Genomic DNA, 15612 nt, shown 5'->3' on the forward strand with positions numbered 1-15612 from the left:
TCTGTAGTCTGGAGATAAGCTGTAATACCGGGGGATCCCTAGGTCCCACCTGGAGGCGGGCATCCTTTCAAAACCCTCTCAAGACTCCCCATTCCCTCACTGAAATAATTCAATTCCCTTAAAAACTGTAAGGCTGAGCAAAAGAAGCAGACAACATGTGCTTTAAAACTTGTTTAAATGGCTCAGCAAACTTCACCTGACACCTAACAGAGGTGGCAGGCAAACCTGGCTTGGGATGGAGCTCTGTAAACTCAAAAGGCCCCAGTCTTGAGCATCCACCTACTTTCAGAGGATGGAGGGATAGCCTCCACAGTTTAGAGAGAGGAGCAACCTTAAGATGCCCAGTTCCCACAACAATCAGGCCTGCATTTTCATTCTGGCGGGTGCAGCTCCTTCTCCTGGCTGCCGTATCATGGGCCAGCTGAAGTTCCCACGTTCTCTTGAGACGGCAGAGCTCTTAATGGTTTTAGAAAACATGATGCATCCGACCACATGGAAGAGGTTAAATGTGATTTGATTCAAATTGATCTGGGTTTTGGAAGGGAAATTGGGGGGGGGGGAATGCTTGTACAGGAGGCGATCACCAAAACCCAAAGAGAATCTTCTCTGCCTATCCCCCATTCAAATGGGAGGTAGAATTATAGCACATGGCACCTCCTCTTCTGGAAAAAACAACAACCCAGTATAATACCTTTGAAATGCCTGGTTTTCTTTGGGTTTAAAAAAAAGGGGGGGAGGTGCTTATGCCACCTCAAGGTATATGGGAATTCAGCAAGTCCAAGAATCCCACAATAAAATGATGACACCTGTTTGAAGCAGCGTACAAGCGATGTGAGACACACCGTATCTGTCCATTATCCAATTCTCTTTTCTTTTTCTAATGTGGTTTTTGGGGAATTTCCCTTGCAGCTCCAACTGCTGGTTTTCAAGTGGCAAATCCAACCTCTCCATTTTAAATTCAAGATTCACCAAAAGAGAGAGGTAGTAAATGGCATTTGGTGCCGTTATCAAACCCATGAGGCCAGCGTGACTTCTTTGTTGTGTTGTGTTTTGAAGAGAGAGCATGCGCATTTCCGTGCATCCAAATTCTGGGCACTACATATATAGGGAAATATGGAAATATGGAACTGTATGCAACACTTATTTTTGGATCAAACCTAAACCTACTTTGTTGTCTTAACATAAAATGCATCATTTATATTAGTGAATACAATTGCATTGTTTGGAAGGTTCATGGAACTAAAAATATATAAACGCTTTAGTTTTCAACAAGCAAATTCACCCAATACAAAACAAAAGGGTTACCGGCAGATGCACGCTCTGCTCTCTTTGCACATTTCACTCATTCAGAAAGGAAAAAAATATATTTCCTAGGAGGTTTTTTTTTTAGGGCTCCCCCAAACTTTTCCAATTGGAAAAATGAAAAATCCAGACTTCTCCGTGATATGTTTTCTGAGTGAGTAAAGCATAATTTTAGAAAGCATTTCAATCATTTCAGAGGGGAAAAAAATATTTCATTGGAATTTGCACCTCCAAATTCCTATATTTTTCCATAAGAAAATATCCAGGGGGGGACCCCCCCCCATTTTTCCTGGGCCTTCACATTTCCACTCACAACATCCCTGTTAGGTAGGTTAGGCTGAGAGAGAAGGCGACTGGGCCAAGGACTCCCAAGAAGCTTCATGGCTGAGTATGTATTTGAACCCAAGTTGCCCAAAGCCCTATTCACAAGTTACAACACACACACATACAATGGAGGTATTTAAGCAGAGGCTAGATGGCCATCTGTCAACAATGCTGGTTCTAAGACCTTAAGCAGATGATGAGGGCATCTTGGCCATCTTCTGGGCATGGAGTAGGGGTCACTGGAAGTGTGTGGGGGGGGAGGAAGTTGTGATTTTCCTGCATTGTGCAGGGGGTTGGACTAGATGACCTGGTGGTCCCTTCCAACTCTATGATTCTATGATTCTAAGCTATGCAAAGTATACACTTGATTATTCTTTATAAGGTGCTTTGAGTAAATAAGAACGCAAGAACACAAGAAAGGCCATGCTGGATCAGACCAAGGCCCATCAAATCCAGCAGTCTGTTCACACAGTGGCCAACCAGGTGCCTCTAAGAAGCCCACAAACAAGACAACTGCAGCAGTATTGTCCTGCCTGTGCTCCATGGCACCTAATATAACAGGCATGCTCTTCTGATCCTGGAGAGAATAGGTGTGCATCATGACTAGTACCCAATTTTACTAGTAGCCATGAATACCCCTCTCCTCCATGAACATGTCCACTCCCCTCTTAAAGCCTTCCAAGTTGGCAGCCATCACCGCATCCTGGGGCAGGGAGTTCCACAATTTAACTTTGTGTTTTGTGGATTCTCACATTACATTCTACACATGTACAGTTGAATGTGAGACTGACACCCCCCTTTTATCCAGGTACCGATCCCTCAGTTTCATGTGTTCAGTGAACACAGGTTGTTTCTTCTTGACGAACGGGTGTGCGCGCGCACATGCAGGTTGTAGGTGAGTTCACTGTAACATGTGAAGAGAGCTCAAGGTCAGACACCTGAACCACTACACCATGTGCGGATGGAACTGCAGTCAAACCGGCAGCCCAGCCTCTTTGCTTTGCATTAGAATCCTAGAATCATCGAGTTGGAAGGGACCACCAGGGTCATCTAGCCCAACCCCCTGCACAATGCAGGAAATTCACAACTACCTCCCCCCCACACACACCCCAGTGTGACATCCTTCAACCTCTCATAGAATCATAGAGTTGGAAGGGATTACTCGGAAGAGGAGAGGATCCATGCCATCTCCTTGCATGAGCAGATGGAACTTTTTCTCCAGACAACAGCTCCAAAATCTCCGCACCCCAGCTGCAGCCCTGGGGAGCTAAGCGCACCATGACTCAGCCGGCAGCCTCACCGGTTCGTTTCCCTTGGCTGCACAATCCCTGCCAAGAACAAGACGATCCCGCCAACAAGAGACACCCGTTCCCAGCAAGGCCTGAAAGAAAGCAGGCCCTGGGAGCCCTGGCAGGCGGAGGAGAAAGCAGCACCAGGCAACCCGCCTGCTTCCACGACCAGGACCCTGGAAGCCTGGGAGAAAGAGGCGCTTCGGAATTCGGGACTCTTCGTCAGGGCGGGGCCTCGTGCAATTAAACTTTTAATGGGTCACCGTAACCCGAGAGAACCTTCCAGTCGGGTTGGTTCCTAGAGTGACATCTGGGAGAAAGGAGGGTGACGGCCCCGGAGTCACGCCAGGAGGCCAAGGCAAAAAAAGGGCCGTCGATTTCGGCAGCCCGATCAGATTTTAAGGCTTTCTGACTTGGGGCCAATTTGCACAACCCCAAGGAGCCGGGAGGGACTGCCGCTTAGCCGCAGCGGGCACAGGCAGACGGTTTCGGGTAGCCAGGGCTGCCTCTAGAACCCAACTGTCCCTCAAGGACTCAGAGGAGGCTGTTCTTCCACCCCTGGCACAAGCGGTTACTGCCTACGGACACCAGAAAAGCCCTGCAGGATCAGACCAGTGAGGGTCCATCTAGCCCAGCATCCTGTCTCACACAGGGGCCAACCAGTTCCCCTGGAGGTCCAACAACAGGGCACAGAGACCGAGGCCTTCCCCTGATGTTGCCTCCAGAGGTTGACTGCCTCTGGATATGGAGGTTCCTTTTAGGCACGATGGCTAGTAGCCCCTGATGGACCTCTCTTCCTATCTGCGTCTGCCTTGCTCTCTTGGAGTGAAGGTAGATTATATCAAGTGAATCTATACAACCAACAGAATGAACCATTATATAGGGTTTGGGTTTTAAACCAACCAGAAACCTAAAAAACAGAACAGTGTAAGCTCTAGCCCGGCAGCAAACCCATAAACAGATTCCAGGAGACGGCAAGTCCACGAAAGCAGTTTTATTGGTTAGAATCGACAGGTTTCAGAAGCCATATTCAAAAGGACACTAGTAAGGGGCAAAGGCAAGGTACATGGCATATATGGAAAAGCAAAAGGAGATAACTGGTAACCCCCCTCCCAGAGGCGAGAAGGAGTACTTGGCGATTCCCACAGTATGGGAATCTATGAAGACTAAACACGGGGCATAGACTGGCCTTGGACAGAATAGCACAACAACACCTGGAGGCAGCACAATCGCACTACCGCATACCATCCTCGTGGCCTGCTCCTGACAGAGCGTCAGAAGAGCCCTGGGGCCAACCACAGGGCACAGAGGTCAAGTTGCCTCCTGGCACTGGGATTCAGAGGTTGACTGCCTCTGAATGTGGAGGTTCCCTTTAGTCACCATGGCTAGTAGCCGCTAACAAACCTCTCCTCTGGGAATCTGTCTAATCCCCTTTTAAAGCTGTCTGTCCCTGTGGCCACCACTACATCCTCTGGCAGTGAATATCACATTTTGATCACTAGTTTTGTAAAGAAACATTTCCTTTGATCCATCCTGAATCTCCTGAGAGGACTGAACTTGTGGGTCTGCCCCAACCAGAAGGAGTGTCCAGCTAAGAGCCGCCTCTCCAGCAAAGGCCCCTCCGAGTCTCCAAGATCTGGTTAGCTGGAGATGCCAGGGGTGGGACTGGCCACGAAAGCCAACGGGAAAAGCCCTGGTGGGCCAATGGCCTGGGAGGACCCCCACCTCTGCCAGGGACACCTCCAAGTAATGGGTAGCCCTCGCCCTATGCAAGGTGGGTGGGCAGCTGGCGGCCCTCACCTTGAGAGGGAAGGATCCACGTGGCCCCATTGTGACCCGTGCCAGGTGGAGAAGGAGGGACATGCCCAGTCTGCCCCAGTGCAAGCCTGGAAGGGTGTAGTGGTTAAGAGCAGTGGTTTGGAGCGGTGGATTCTGATCTGGAGAACCGGGTTTGATTCCCCCACTCCTCCACATGAGCAGCAGAGGCTAATCTGGTGAACTGGGTTGGCTTCCCCACTCCTCCACACGAAGCCAGCTGGGTGACATTGGGTCAGTCTCACTCTACCTCCCAGGGCGTCTGTTGTGGGGAGGGGAAGGGAAGGTGAATGTAAGCCAGTTTGATTCTGCCTTAAGTGGTAGAGAAAGTCGGCATATAAAAACCAACTCTTCTTCTTCTTTTCCTTTTAATGCCCGGCCCACCTCGCCGGTTTGCTCTGCCAGAGAGCCACAGCCCTTTTCCCCAAAACTCTCTGCGATCTCCAAGGACGGAGACCAACCAGATCTGGACCTGCAAGCAGAGAGTGCAAACAATCAATCTGGAAGGTTCAGGGTGTGAATTCAAGGAAGGGAAGAGGAAGAAGAAAGCAGGGCGCATCCAGACACGCATGCAGCAGTCCAGTGAACTGTTTGCAAACTAGCAAGAACACCTTTTGAAGAAAAACAAGGGTCTGGAGAAGCAAAAGCCCCTTTGCAAGCTTCCTTTGAGGGTCTCCATGGAAAGACCCTCAACACTTAGTGCCATTAACATTGTGCCTTTTCGGTCTTCAGTAACATGCCAGACTCAACCAAACACAGCAGCCACAAGAGCACACAGGCTGTGTCAGCACATCATCCTGCCGTATCCAACGGGCACACGGCAGCAAACATTCATGCCTGGATGGTCTTATCCACATCCAGAAGATCCAGTTATGAATGTTCGCTACAGCACAACAACAGCCCGCCCCTGCCCCCAAAGAATGTGTGTACGCCACTATCGGCCAAGACGGTATTCCTTGAATGCTGTCAAAGAAAAACACTCATTTTGCACAGCATTTTTAAGCATGGCTGGCTGCTAACAGACTTTGGAAAACTTCCGCCTCTCTTAAACAACACTACGAAGAAAAGCGACACAAAGAGACCACAATCTCTTGACCAGCCTCCTTCGCTCCCCTAACACAGAATCATAGAGTTGGAAGGGACCACCAGGGTCATCTAGTCCAACCCCCTGCACAATGCTGGAAATTCACAACTACCTCCCCACACACACCCCCACTGACCAGAAGATGTCCAAGATGCCCTCCCTCTCATGATCTGCCTCAGGTCATTGAATCAGCATTGCTGACAGGTGGCCATCTAGCCTCTTCTTAAAACCCCCCAGGGAAGGAGAGCTCACCACCTCCCGAGGAAGCCTGTTCCACTGAGGAACCGCTCTGACTGTCAGAAAGTTCTTCCTAATGTCTAGATGGAAGCTCTTTTGATTTCATTTCAACAGTGCTCCTCACAAGCTCTACTGCAGAAGTCACCTTATCCAACCTACCTTCCCAACTGGGCCCACCCAGAAAAACATACAGTGACCAACAAGCTTGCTGGGGGTAGAGTGCAGATGACTGGGGAAGGCCCTGGCAAACCACTTCGCAAATACCGTCTGCCTAGTAAACGTGATGTGACGTCACCCCATAGGTCAGTAATGACTCAGTGCTTGCACAGGGGTCTACCTTTATCTTTAGGGAGCCCCGTGGCGCAGAGCGGTAAGCTGCAGTACTGTGGTCAAAAGCTCTGCTCACGACCTGAGTTTGAACTCATCAGAAGTCGGTTTCAGGTAGCCGGCTCAAGGGTGACTCACCTTCCATCCTTCCGAGGTCGGGAAAATGAGTACCCAGCTTGCTGGGGGTTAAGAGTAGACGACTGGGGAAGGCAATGGCAATCCACCCTGTTAACATAGTTTGTCTAGTAAACGTTGTGATGTGACGCTACCCTATAGGTCAGTGATGACCCACTGCTTGCACAGGGGACTACCTTTACCTTAATAATTGCGCACGGCTTGCTTTACTCCCTGGACACACCTTCTGGCAACTTTTTAAGCTTCCACCATCTCCTCTTACAATCCCCCCAACAACCACAAAGGCAGACCCCCCGACTCTGCGGCTTAACATTTGGCTCACCGTCCACGTTGCGGACTTGGCTGTGCTGGATTGTTGAAATGATACGTCGAAGCTGTGAGGACCCGGATAGTCTGTGTTGGAAGGGATGGCCGGGGAAGGCGAGAGGGCATCGAAGGTGGAGCTGGGCTGGGCGTAGGGCGAGGGCGTCGTGACGCTGTTCTGAGCGTGCTCTGTGTTGTAGGGGCTGGTGGAGGAGGAGCCATTTTGGATCTGCTGGTCCATGCTATTGAGGAGCCCCAGGTTGGTATACTGCGGCTGAAGGGGGAAAGAAAGAGAGAGAAACATGAGTGGACTTCTGAAAAGAAGAATAAATATTTAGATATCACTCAGTGAGGACATCACAAAGTCCTAAACCATCTTGAGAAGGTTCTCCTGGCTCAGAGCAACTGTGGAGGGAGGAAAATGTTGGCGAAAGTCAGGTGATACTGAAGGAGCAAGAAGGGGGAGATTAAACTCTCCACCTGGCTTTCCCTAACCTTTTCCTCTCTGAATCTCTGGCCCCCAAACAGTTTCACAACAGAAAGGAATAGCTTAAGTACTTCTTAAAAAAAAAAGTTGACTGTGATTCATAATCCATCAACCAGGGTTTTCTTTCTAGAAATTACTGGTTGTAATAAAAGGAGAGGAAGAGGAGGAGGAGGAGGAGAAGGAGGAGGAGGAGGAGGAGAGAGAAGGAGAAGAAGAGAAGGAGAGAAGAAGGAGAAGAGAAGGAGAGGAAGAAGAAGATAAGGAGTGGAGAGAAGGAGGAGAGAAGGAGAGAAGAAGGAGGACAGAAGGAGAAGAAAAAGGAGAGAGAGGAGATAAGAAGTAGAAGATGACAAGATTAAAAGTCGAAAAAGAATAGAAGAAAAAGAAGTTGTTATTCTTGAGACAATGCAGATGAAGCCATTTCAAAAGCAGTATTTAAAACAATTGATAAGAACTACGGATCCAAGGACACACATGTCAACAGTCTCATACAGGCGGCAGAGACCCACTTCGTCCACTGAGAAATGCTAAATTACCGCATAATAAAAACAGGAGTCCAGAAGAGTAGCAACATTTATTCCAGCACCACATATATACCAAACGGTAGTTAAGCAGGCCTTTCCTAAGGCAATATTTGGGCTTGTTGATTATAAATCCAGTTGCGTGATTTGTTGGACTACTCTGTAAAGCCCTATACACAATGGTGCTCCAGAATATAATCCCCGTACAATAGAGCGGGTGGTGCTTTAAAATCGATCATCTTGTGTGAGAAAAAAACACATTAATCTTGTTGGTTCAGGGTTGCATCCCCCCAGCCGCAGGAATCCAGAGGGCAGGTGGGCGCCACCTACCTACCTTGGCAAGTGCCGCTGAACTTTTACTCCTAAGGACTGGTTTGGTTTGCATACACACGTCTCTCTCCCTTGAATGCCCCGCAGCTGAACAGGAGAAAGGTTTCCTTTGGAGTAGTCAAGGCAATCCTCAGCTCCTGCAGACGTGGTGCCCACTTCAGATGGCAGCTGTGGCACGTGTGCTACATCAGCCTCCCCTTCCTCTGCCATTTCCCCAGCCTGAAAGGCGCTATTTGGCCCACTGGGGAAACCTACACCTGCCTGTGTGGCTTTTCCCAGTGGGCCAAATAGTGCCCCCCAAGAACGGTTTCAGCTCAGGAAAATGGCATTGGGAAGGGGGACTGAAGCCATTTCCTCCATGTATGCCAGAAGTAACAATCTTTAGGGGAGGGGCTGGGGCTCAGTTTGTAGAGCATCTGCTTGGCGTGCAGAAGTTTCCCAGGTTCAACCCCCAGCATCTCCAGTTAAAGGGACCAGGCAGTAGGTGATGTGAAAGACGCCTGCCTGAGACCCTGGAGAGCCGCTGCCGGTCTGAGTAGACAATACTGACTTTGATGGACCAAGGGGTCTGAGTCAGTAGAAGGCAGCTTCATGTGTATGCATGTGTTCATGTGGTCTGAATTGGGCACCAAATGTGTGGAAAGTGAGGAGAATCCACAACTCACGTCTGACCGTTGCATAGGATGGGGAACCCCAGCAGTCTGCTCCGTAACGTGTAAAGAGAGAAGGGCTTTTCTTCCCAACAATGATCCAAAGTGGCTTACATCGTTTCCCCAGTCCTCCGTTCTATTCTAACAACAATCCCGTGAGGTAGGTTAGGCTGAGAGCTTGTGACCGGCCCAAGGGTCACCCAGCAAGTTTCCACATCACAGCTGGGATTCAAACTCAGGCCTCCCAGATCCTAGTCCGATGCTCTAACCGCGGCACCACACCGCCTCTCAAACCCTCACCTTGACTTTGGACACATCCCAACACGGCAGCTACATTAGACGGTGGAGCAACAATTTAAAAAACCAAAACCACCTAAAACCTTAAATGCTTTTATGCTGGCAGAACCTCTCAGGGACCAGCGTCAGGAGTTTGGGATACAATCTTGCGCAGCAAAATTGTAAATAAAAAGGGTCCAAAGGGAAGAAAGTTGCCAGCTGTAAAGCCAAAAGATGCAAGAGGATCCACGATTTTAACATGCAAAGTTGAAGAGAGGGATGTGCCAAGAATCACGGGCAACAGTCACAACCAGGGAACACACACAATCCTTACTCTCTGCTAATTCAAGACTTCTAGTGCGGCACTTAGTTGGTAATTAATAGTTTAATTTGAACATCCTTAAAAACAACAACCTCTTTTCCACATAAATTGTCCAAAGCAGCTTAAAACAAACAAGTCATTAGAAGTAAAAGTTACACTCGGGACAGCAACCACTTCTAAAAGCCAGCCAGTTACATTGGGGAACTTGCCGGGGAACCTTGGGCAAGTCACACTCTTTCAGCCTGACCTACCTCACAGGGTGGTGGTTGTGAGAACAAGATGCGGTTGGGAGAAGCGCGCGTGAAGCCACAAGAACATTAACCCAAAGCAAAACAAGACAGACCTAGCACCTAAATGCCAAACAGGGAAAATAATAGGTAAACTTCTTGGTGGGAGACATTCCACTGAAAATTTTCCATCCCTAAGTTAGATTGGAGCTCCCTAGCTGGCCCTGGTTCCCAATGTCTGCAAAAACATGAGTACTCTTAACCATTATTCCTGTATTTCAAATGTTTCTCTCCCACCTCCCTCCAAAAAACCATAATATATATAGTAAGAAAAGAAAAACACTAGAAAAAGTTCATCCTGCCGGACGAGACAGCATTTCCAGCAGCCCAGATTCCAAAAAACAAACTCGCCCACAGAAGCAACTTCGATTAACCTCCTTCCAAAGTAACCAAGAAGCAGGCCAATATGTCTCCTCCCATTAGGCAATTTAATCCAGAGCTTTGGGGCCACTGCAGAAGAGGACATGTCCCGGACCTCTCTGACTTGAAAAGGGCTCTTCTTATGTTCAGAATATTTGAAATTTCGCCCATGCACACTAAGTGAAGTTTGAGAAATCGGAAGCATTTTTTTAAAAAAAATTCTGAAATTCCGATTCTGGTATTAAAATCTGGATGGACATTAAGCAAGTCTTGTAAGTGAAGAAAGATCACAAGTTATCAGTTATCAAACTGGATAGTTCATCCCATCCAAGAGGAGTATTTTACAGATACCATGGACTGCCGAAAGGTCAAATCAGTGGTTTTCTAGATCAAATCAAGCCTGAACTGTCCCCAGAAGCTAAAACGACTCAACTGAGGCTGTCGTACTTTGGTCACATTATGAGAAGTCAAGAGTCACTGGAAAAGACAATAATGCTAGGAAAAGTTGAAGGCAGCAGGGAAAGAGGAAGACCCAACAAGAGATGGATCGACCCAATAAAGGAACTCACGTCCCTCCGTTTGCAAGACCTGAGCACGGCTGTTAAGGATAGGACATTTTGGAGGACAAAGTTTCCTAGCGCCACCCCAAAATGAAGCCAAGCCCAAAATGGCTGCCTCAAGAGGCGTTTTTTTTTATTCTGCTGTTGTTTATTTTATCGAATAAATATTTATTTATTTTTTAAAAAAGAGGTGGAGCCAAACAGAATGCATCTCTCCTTATATCTCCTGGGAAGAAGGAAATCCTGAAGGGGGTATGGAACGAGACACTGACTATGGAAAGCCCAGATACGTACCACCTGCCAGTGGAAAACTCTTTCATTTGAACGAGGGCAGCCTATAACAAGTCCTGCCTTATGATGCCCCCCCCAAAAAAACTATTCAAAAAGCTCAGTAGGCACCACAGGAAGTACTGGCAGATCATGAGAGGGAGGGCAGGAAGGGTTGCGCCATTGTTTGGCTCTTGTGGCCCTTTCTTGCATGCCCAGGGTAGTGCCAATTGCCACTTTGGGGTCCAGAAGCAATTTTCCTCCAGGCCAAATTAGCCAAAGATCCTGGATGGGGTTTCTGCCATCTTCTGGGCATGGACCAGGGGTCACTGGGGGTGAGGGGGGTAGTTGTGAATTTCCTGCATTGCGCAGGGGGTTGGACTAGATGACCCTGGTGGTCCCTCCCAACTCTAGGATTCTATGGCATCCACAGGAACAACGTTGGGGAACACCTTCCAGCGTGGTGTCATGGTTCAGAGCGGTGGAGTCTGATCTGGAGAACCGGGTTTGATTCCCCCACTCCTCCACATGAGCAGCGGAGGCTAATCTGGTGAACAGGGTTGGTTTCCCCGCTCCTCCACATGAAGCCAGCTGGGTGACCTTGGGCCAGTCACAGTTCCCGCAGAACTCTCTCAGCCCCGCCTCACAAGGTATCTGTTGTGGGGAGAGGAACGTAAGGAGATTTTAAGCCAGTTTGATTCTTCATTAAGTGGTAGAGAAAGTCAGCATATAAAAACCAACTCTTCTCCTTCTCCTTCTTCTAACCCTTGCACTAGGCTGGCTCTGTCCACAAGCACCTGACAAGACTTCTGAAGGAGCTGCAGGAAAGGTGGGGACGGTCATGAAATTATGAACCCCAAGGCATAATGCCAAAATCGGGCATTAAAATAATTCTTGTATGGCAAAATATAGACAGTCAGAAGATGAACTGTCCTATCTGATCAAGAGCCTGGTGCAGAGAAGAGGTCCCCAACCTTTTTGAGCCTGTGAGCACCTTTGAAATTCCAACATAGCATTGGTGGGTGCAGCCACAAAGTGGCTGCCACGGCTTACCTTCAGTCGTACCGTGATGATAATTGAGTTTTGGTGGCAGCGGCTGCCAAAGCGGAGTTTTTAGAAATCTGAACAGCCTTGAACACCTCCAAAGGCCCGGCCCTGCCCACTTTCTAAAAACATTTGGCAGGCACCAGGAAAGGTGTCAGCAGGCACCCTGTGGAACCCATGGGAACCAAGGTGGAGACCCCCAGTTAGATTCCTTATGTCGCTTACAGCAATATTCAAATGGAATCTGGGACTCTAACAGTTAGAGCAGATCCTCGGTGGAACAGGCTTCCTCGGGAGGTGGTGAGCTCTCCTTCCCTGGAGGTTTTTAAGAAGAGGTTAGATGGCCATCTGTCAGCAATGCTGATTCTGTGACCCTAGGCAGATCATGAGAGGGAGGGCACCTTGGCCATCTTTTGGACATGGAGTAGGGGTCACTGGGGGTGTGGGGAGGAGGCAGTGGTGAATTTCCTGCATTGTGCAGGGGGGGTTGGACTAGAAGACCCTGGTGGTCCCTTCCAACTCTACGATTCTATGAGTCCCAGAAAGCCAAGTGTTCCCGTCAGGCATGCAAAGATTCTCAAGAGGGATTCGCACACCCTCAGTGTGGGGTCAGGGATGTGGCAGTGTGGTTTTTTTTTTAAGAGGTCCCCGCAGCCCACCCCATCAGCCGAGCCATGCGCCACCAGTGCTTCACACTCAACCGGCATGTCCAGCGTTCCATGCCCTCGTGGGCCGGAGCAGATTATGTGTCTTAAATAATAATAAGGGCTGGGGGGGGAGAAGAGTGTAAATATGGAAGCGCCATTCCAAGCAAGCCAGAAACCATCTGTCTGAATGGTCAAGAGGGGAGAAGCCATTCCTCCGCATCAATCCGGGGACATTCCACAGTCCAGCGCGCCGCCTCCCCGCCTGCTATTTAAACAGCAATTAATCCTGGCCTTGACAAGAACAGCTGGAAGTCCGCCGGCCTCTCCTTCCCTCTCGCCCCTCGGCGCCCCTCAACCTTTGCCCCCTCCCTTCCAGGCAGGTGTAGCAAAAAGTCCAGGTGAGACGAGGGATGTTAAGGCCCAGAGATGCACCCTGGGCCGAGGGGAGCCACTCGGAGGGTATGCCCCGGGGCCAGGTGGGGCTGGAGAGGCCGCCGGCACGCAGGGGTCAGCGTCTGAGGCTGCAGCAAGCCCCCAGGTAACCATCAGATAACTCTCGCGGAGGCGTACGCCTTCTGACAGGGGAACAATGGGGGGGGGGAGAAACAGCCCCAACGGAATTCGACTCCACGACAGCCATGGCTGGCTCGGCATCCAAACATCGCCTGCTTCTTCCTCGGCCCCGGCTGCATTTTTGAGAACAAAAGAGCTCCAGGTACTTGCTCGTCTTATCGTGCGATCGCCGTCTTTGAAGAGAACACGCTGGAAAGTTATTTACAGATTCGGGTGGTCGGCTTTGATGACTCAACGTGGGCTTAAGCGGCTCCCCCGGTCCACAGCTTAGCCTTCCATTTGGAATGATACAGCCCAATGCTAGACCAGCAAGAGGGGAGGCCTTTGGGTGTCTGCATGCCCTCCTTCCGGGCTTCCTGGAGGCCACCAAAGGATTAGCGCTGCCATCCTAAGCACAAGTGTTGGAGTCCCTCTGCATAGGATAGCACTGACCTTTCACCTGATCCGTTGTGCTCCTCTTCTGGGTTCCCAACATGGTGCCAACGGGCGCCATGGCTACTCCCAACACCTTTTGTGTTTGCGGAAAGTGGGCAGGACCATATGGGCCTTTCCCCCAGCAAGGCTTCTGATTGGCCAGGCAGATTTTTAAAAATGTTGTTTTGGCAGTACCTACCTTTAGGAGGGGCCGTGGCTCAGTGGTAGAGCATCTACTTGGCATGGAGAAGGTCCCAGGTTCAATCCCCGGCGTCTCCAGTTAAAGGGACCAGGCAAGTAGGTGATGGGAAAGACCTCTGCTTGAGACCCTGGAGAGCCGCTGCCGGTCTGAGTAGACAATGCTGACCTTGATGGACGAAGGGGTCTGATTCAGTATGAGGGCAGCTTCATGTGTTCATGTGTGTACTTCCACAGCTCAGTAGTTGGTAGCTGTGAATTTCCTGCATTGTGCAAGGGGTTGGACTAGATGAGCCTGGTAGTCCCTTCCAACTCTATGATTCTATGAGCACCAGGTTCTTCACTCTGTGGCTGAAGGTAAGCTGTGGCAGCCATTTTTGCGGCTGGCTCCGCCTCCTGCAGCAGCCATTTTTGCAGCTGGCTCCGCCTCCCGCAGCAGCCATTTTGTAAATGTGCCCGCCACGCTGTGTCAGAATCCCAAAGGTAACCGTGGACTTAAAAAGGTTGGGGACCCCTGCTCTAGGACCCAGGCAGGAAGGCAGCAGTGCCCAGAGGTGACTCTCAAGGAACTGCCAGCTTGGAGGGCTTTAAGAGGGGAGTGGGCATATTCATGGAGGAGAGGGGTATGCATGGCTACTAGTAAAAATGGATACTAGTCATGAGGAGCATGCCTATTATTTTGGGTGCGGTGGAACACAGGCAGGACGATGTTGCTGCTGCAGTCGTCTTGTTTGGGGGCTTCCTGGTTGGCCACTGTGGGAACAGACTGCTGGACTTGATGGACCTTGGTCTGATCCAGCATGGCCTTTCTTATGTTCTTATGTTCTTAACTTCAGCAGATGAGCACCCGTTTCACATGCCGAAGGCCCCAGGTTCAATTCCTAGCACGTCCAGTTGGAAGGCCTCAGGTAGCGGATGTTGGGGAAAACGCTTCTTGGACAGAGGCCCTGAACAGCGGCTGCCAGTCAGCGTCAACAACATGCTGCCAGGTGGACCAAGGGATTGACTCAGCATAAGTAGAATGCTACCAAACACCTAGATATTCAGAAAACGGGGAGATGGGCAACTGGCCGGGGGCTTCTGTAGACCCCAAAGATTTTGTAGACACTTAAGATTTTTGAAAGATGCCTTGGGAGCCAGGGTTCCCACATGCCAACTGAAAAGCTGGCTTTGTCTGCGGAAGGTGGGGTTATTTTAACTGACGTGTGACGTCTCACAGGGTGGCAAAGGAGACAGATCACGATGGGTCGCCGTGTCAGTCTGTTACTAGCAGTAGAAAAGAGCCAGAGTCCAGCAGCACCTTAAAGACTAACAAAATCTCTGGCAGGGTGCCAGCTTCCAAGAGCCACGGCTCACTTCTGTGAAACGCTTCTTAAGGCAAGGTTTTTCACACTCAATATGTACAGCATGAAAAAGTCTCAGGACCTTTCCACTGGAAAATTTCGGAAAGCTAAAAAAAAAAAAATTCTTACACTGAGAGGGAGTGTGGTGTAGTGGTTAAAGTGTTAGACTGGGACCTGGGAGACCCAGGTTCGAATTCCCCACTCTGCAATGGAAGCTCACTGGGTGACTTTGGGCCAGTCGCACACTCTCCGCCTGACCAGCCTCACAGGGCTGTTGTGAGGATAAAATGGAAAAAAGGAAATTGATGTAAGCCGCTCTGGGTTCCCTTGGGGGAGAAAGGCAGGGTATAAAATAAGTGAATAATAAATACTATAAATGTATACAATATTTTCAAGAGGTTTGTTTTTGTTTAAACGTAAACAGGTTTGGCAGCAATAAGCCATAATGCGTTTAATGGCAACCCATTATTGAAGAGATCAGTGTTGTAAGAGTTCAGCTTAATATCCAAACCTGCCA

The 15612-nt window shown here is 49.5% G+C and overlaps 1 protein-coding gene across 1 annotated transcript in view; it reads right to left on the reverse strand.

Annotated features, from left to right (window-relative positions):
- The window catches only part of TP63 (tumor protein p63), a 107120-nt gene that overhangs the window by 73764 nt on the left and 17744 nt on the right, over positions 1-15612 (reverse strand). The window contains exon 2 of the mRNA XM_056849727.1: positions 6836-7090. Within this exon, the coding sequence (XP_056705705.1) occupies positions 6836-7090 (255 nt within the window). The remainder of the gene's footprint in view (positions 1-6835; positions 7091-15612) is intronic.

This window comes from Euleptes europaea, chromosome 5, assembly GCF_029931775.1.
Source record: "Euleptes europaea isolate rEulEur1 chromosome 5, rEulEur1.hap1, whole genome shotgun sequence".
Lineage (NCBI taxonomy): Eukaryota > Metazoa > Chordata > Lepidosauria > Squamata > Sphaerodactylidae > Euleptes > Euleptes europaea.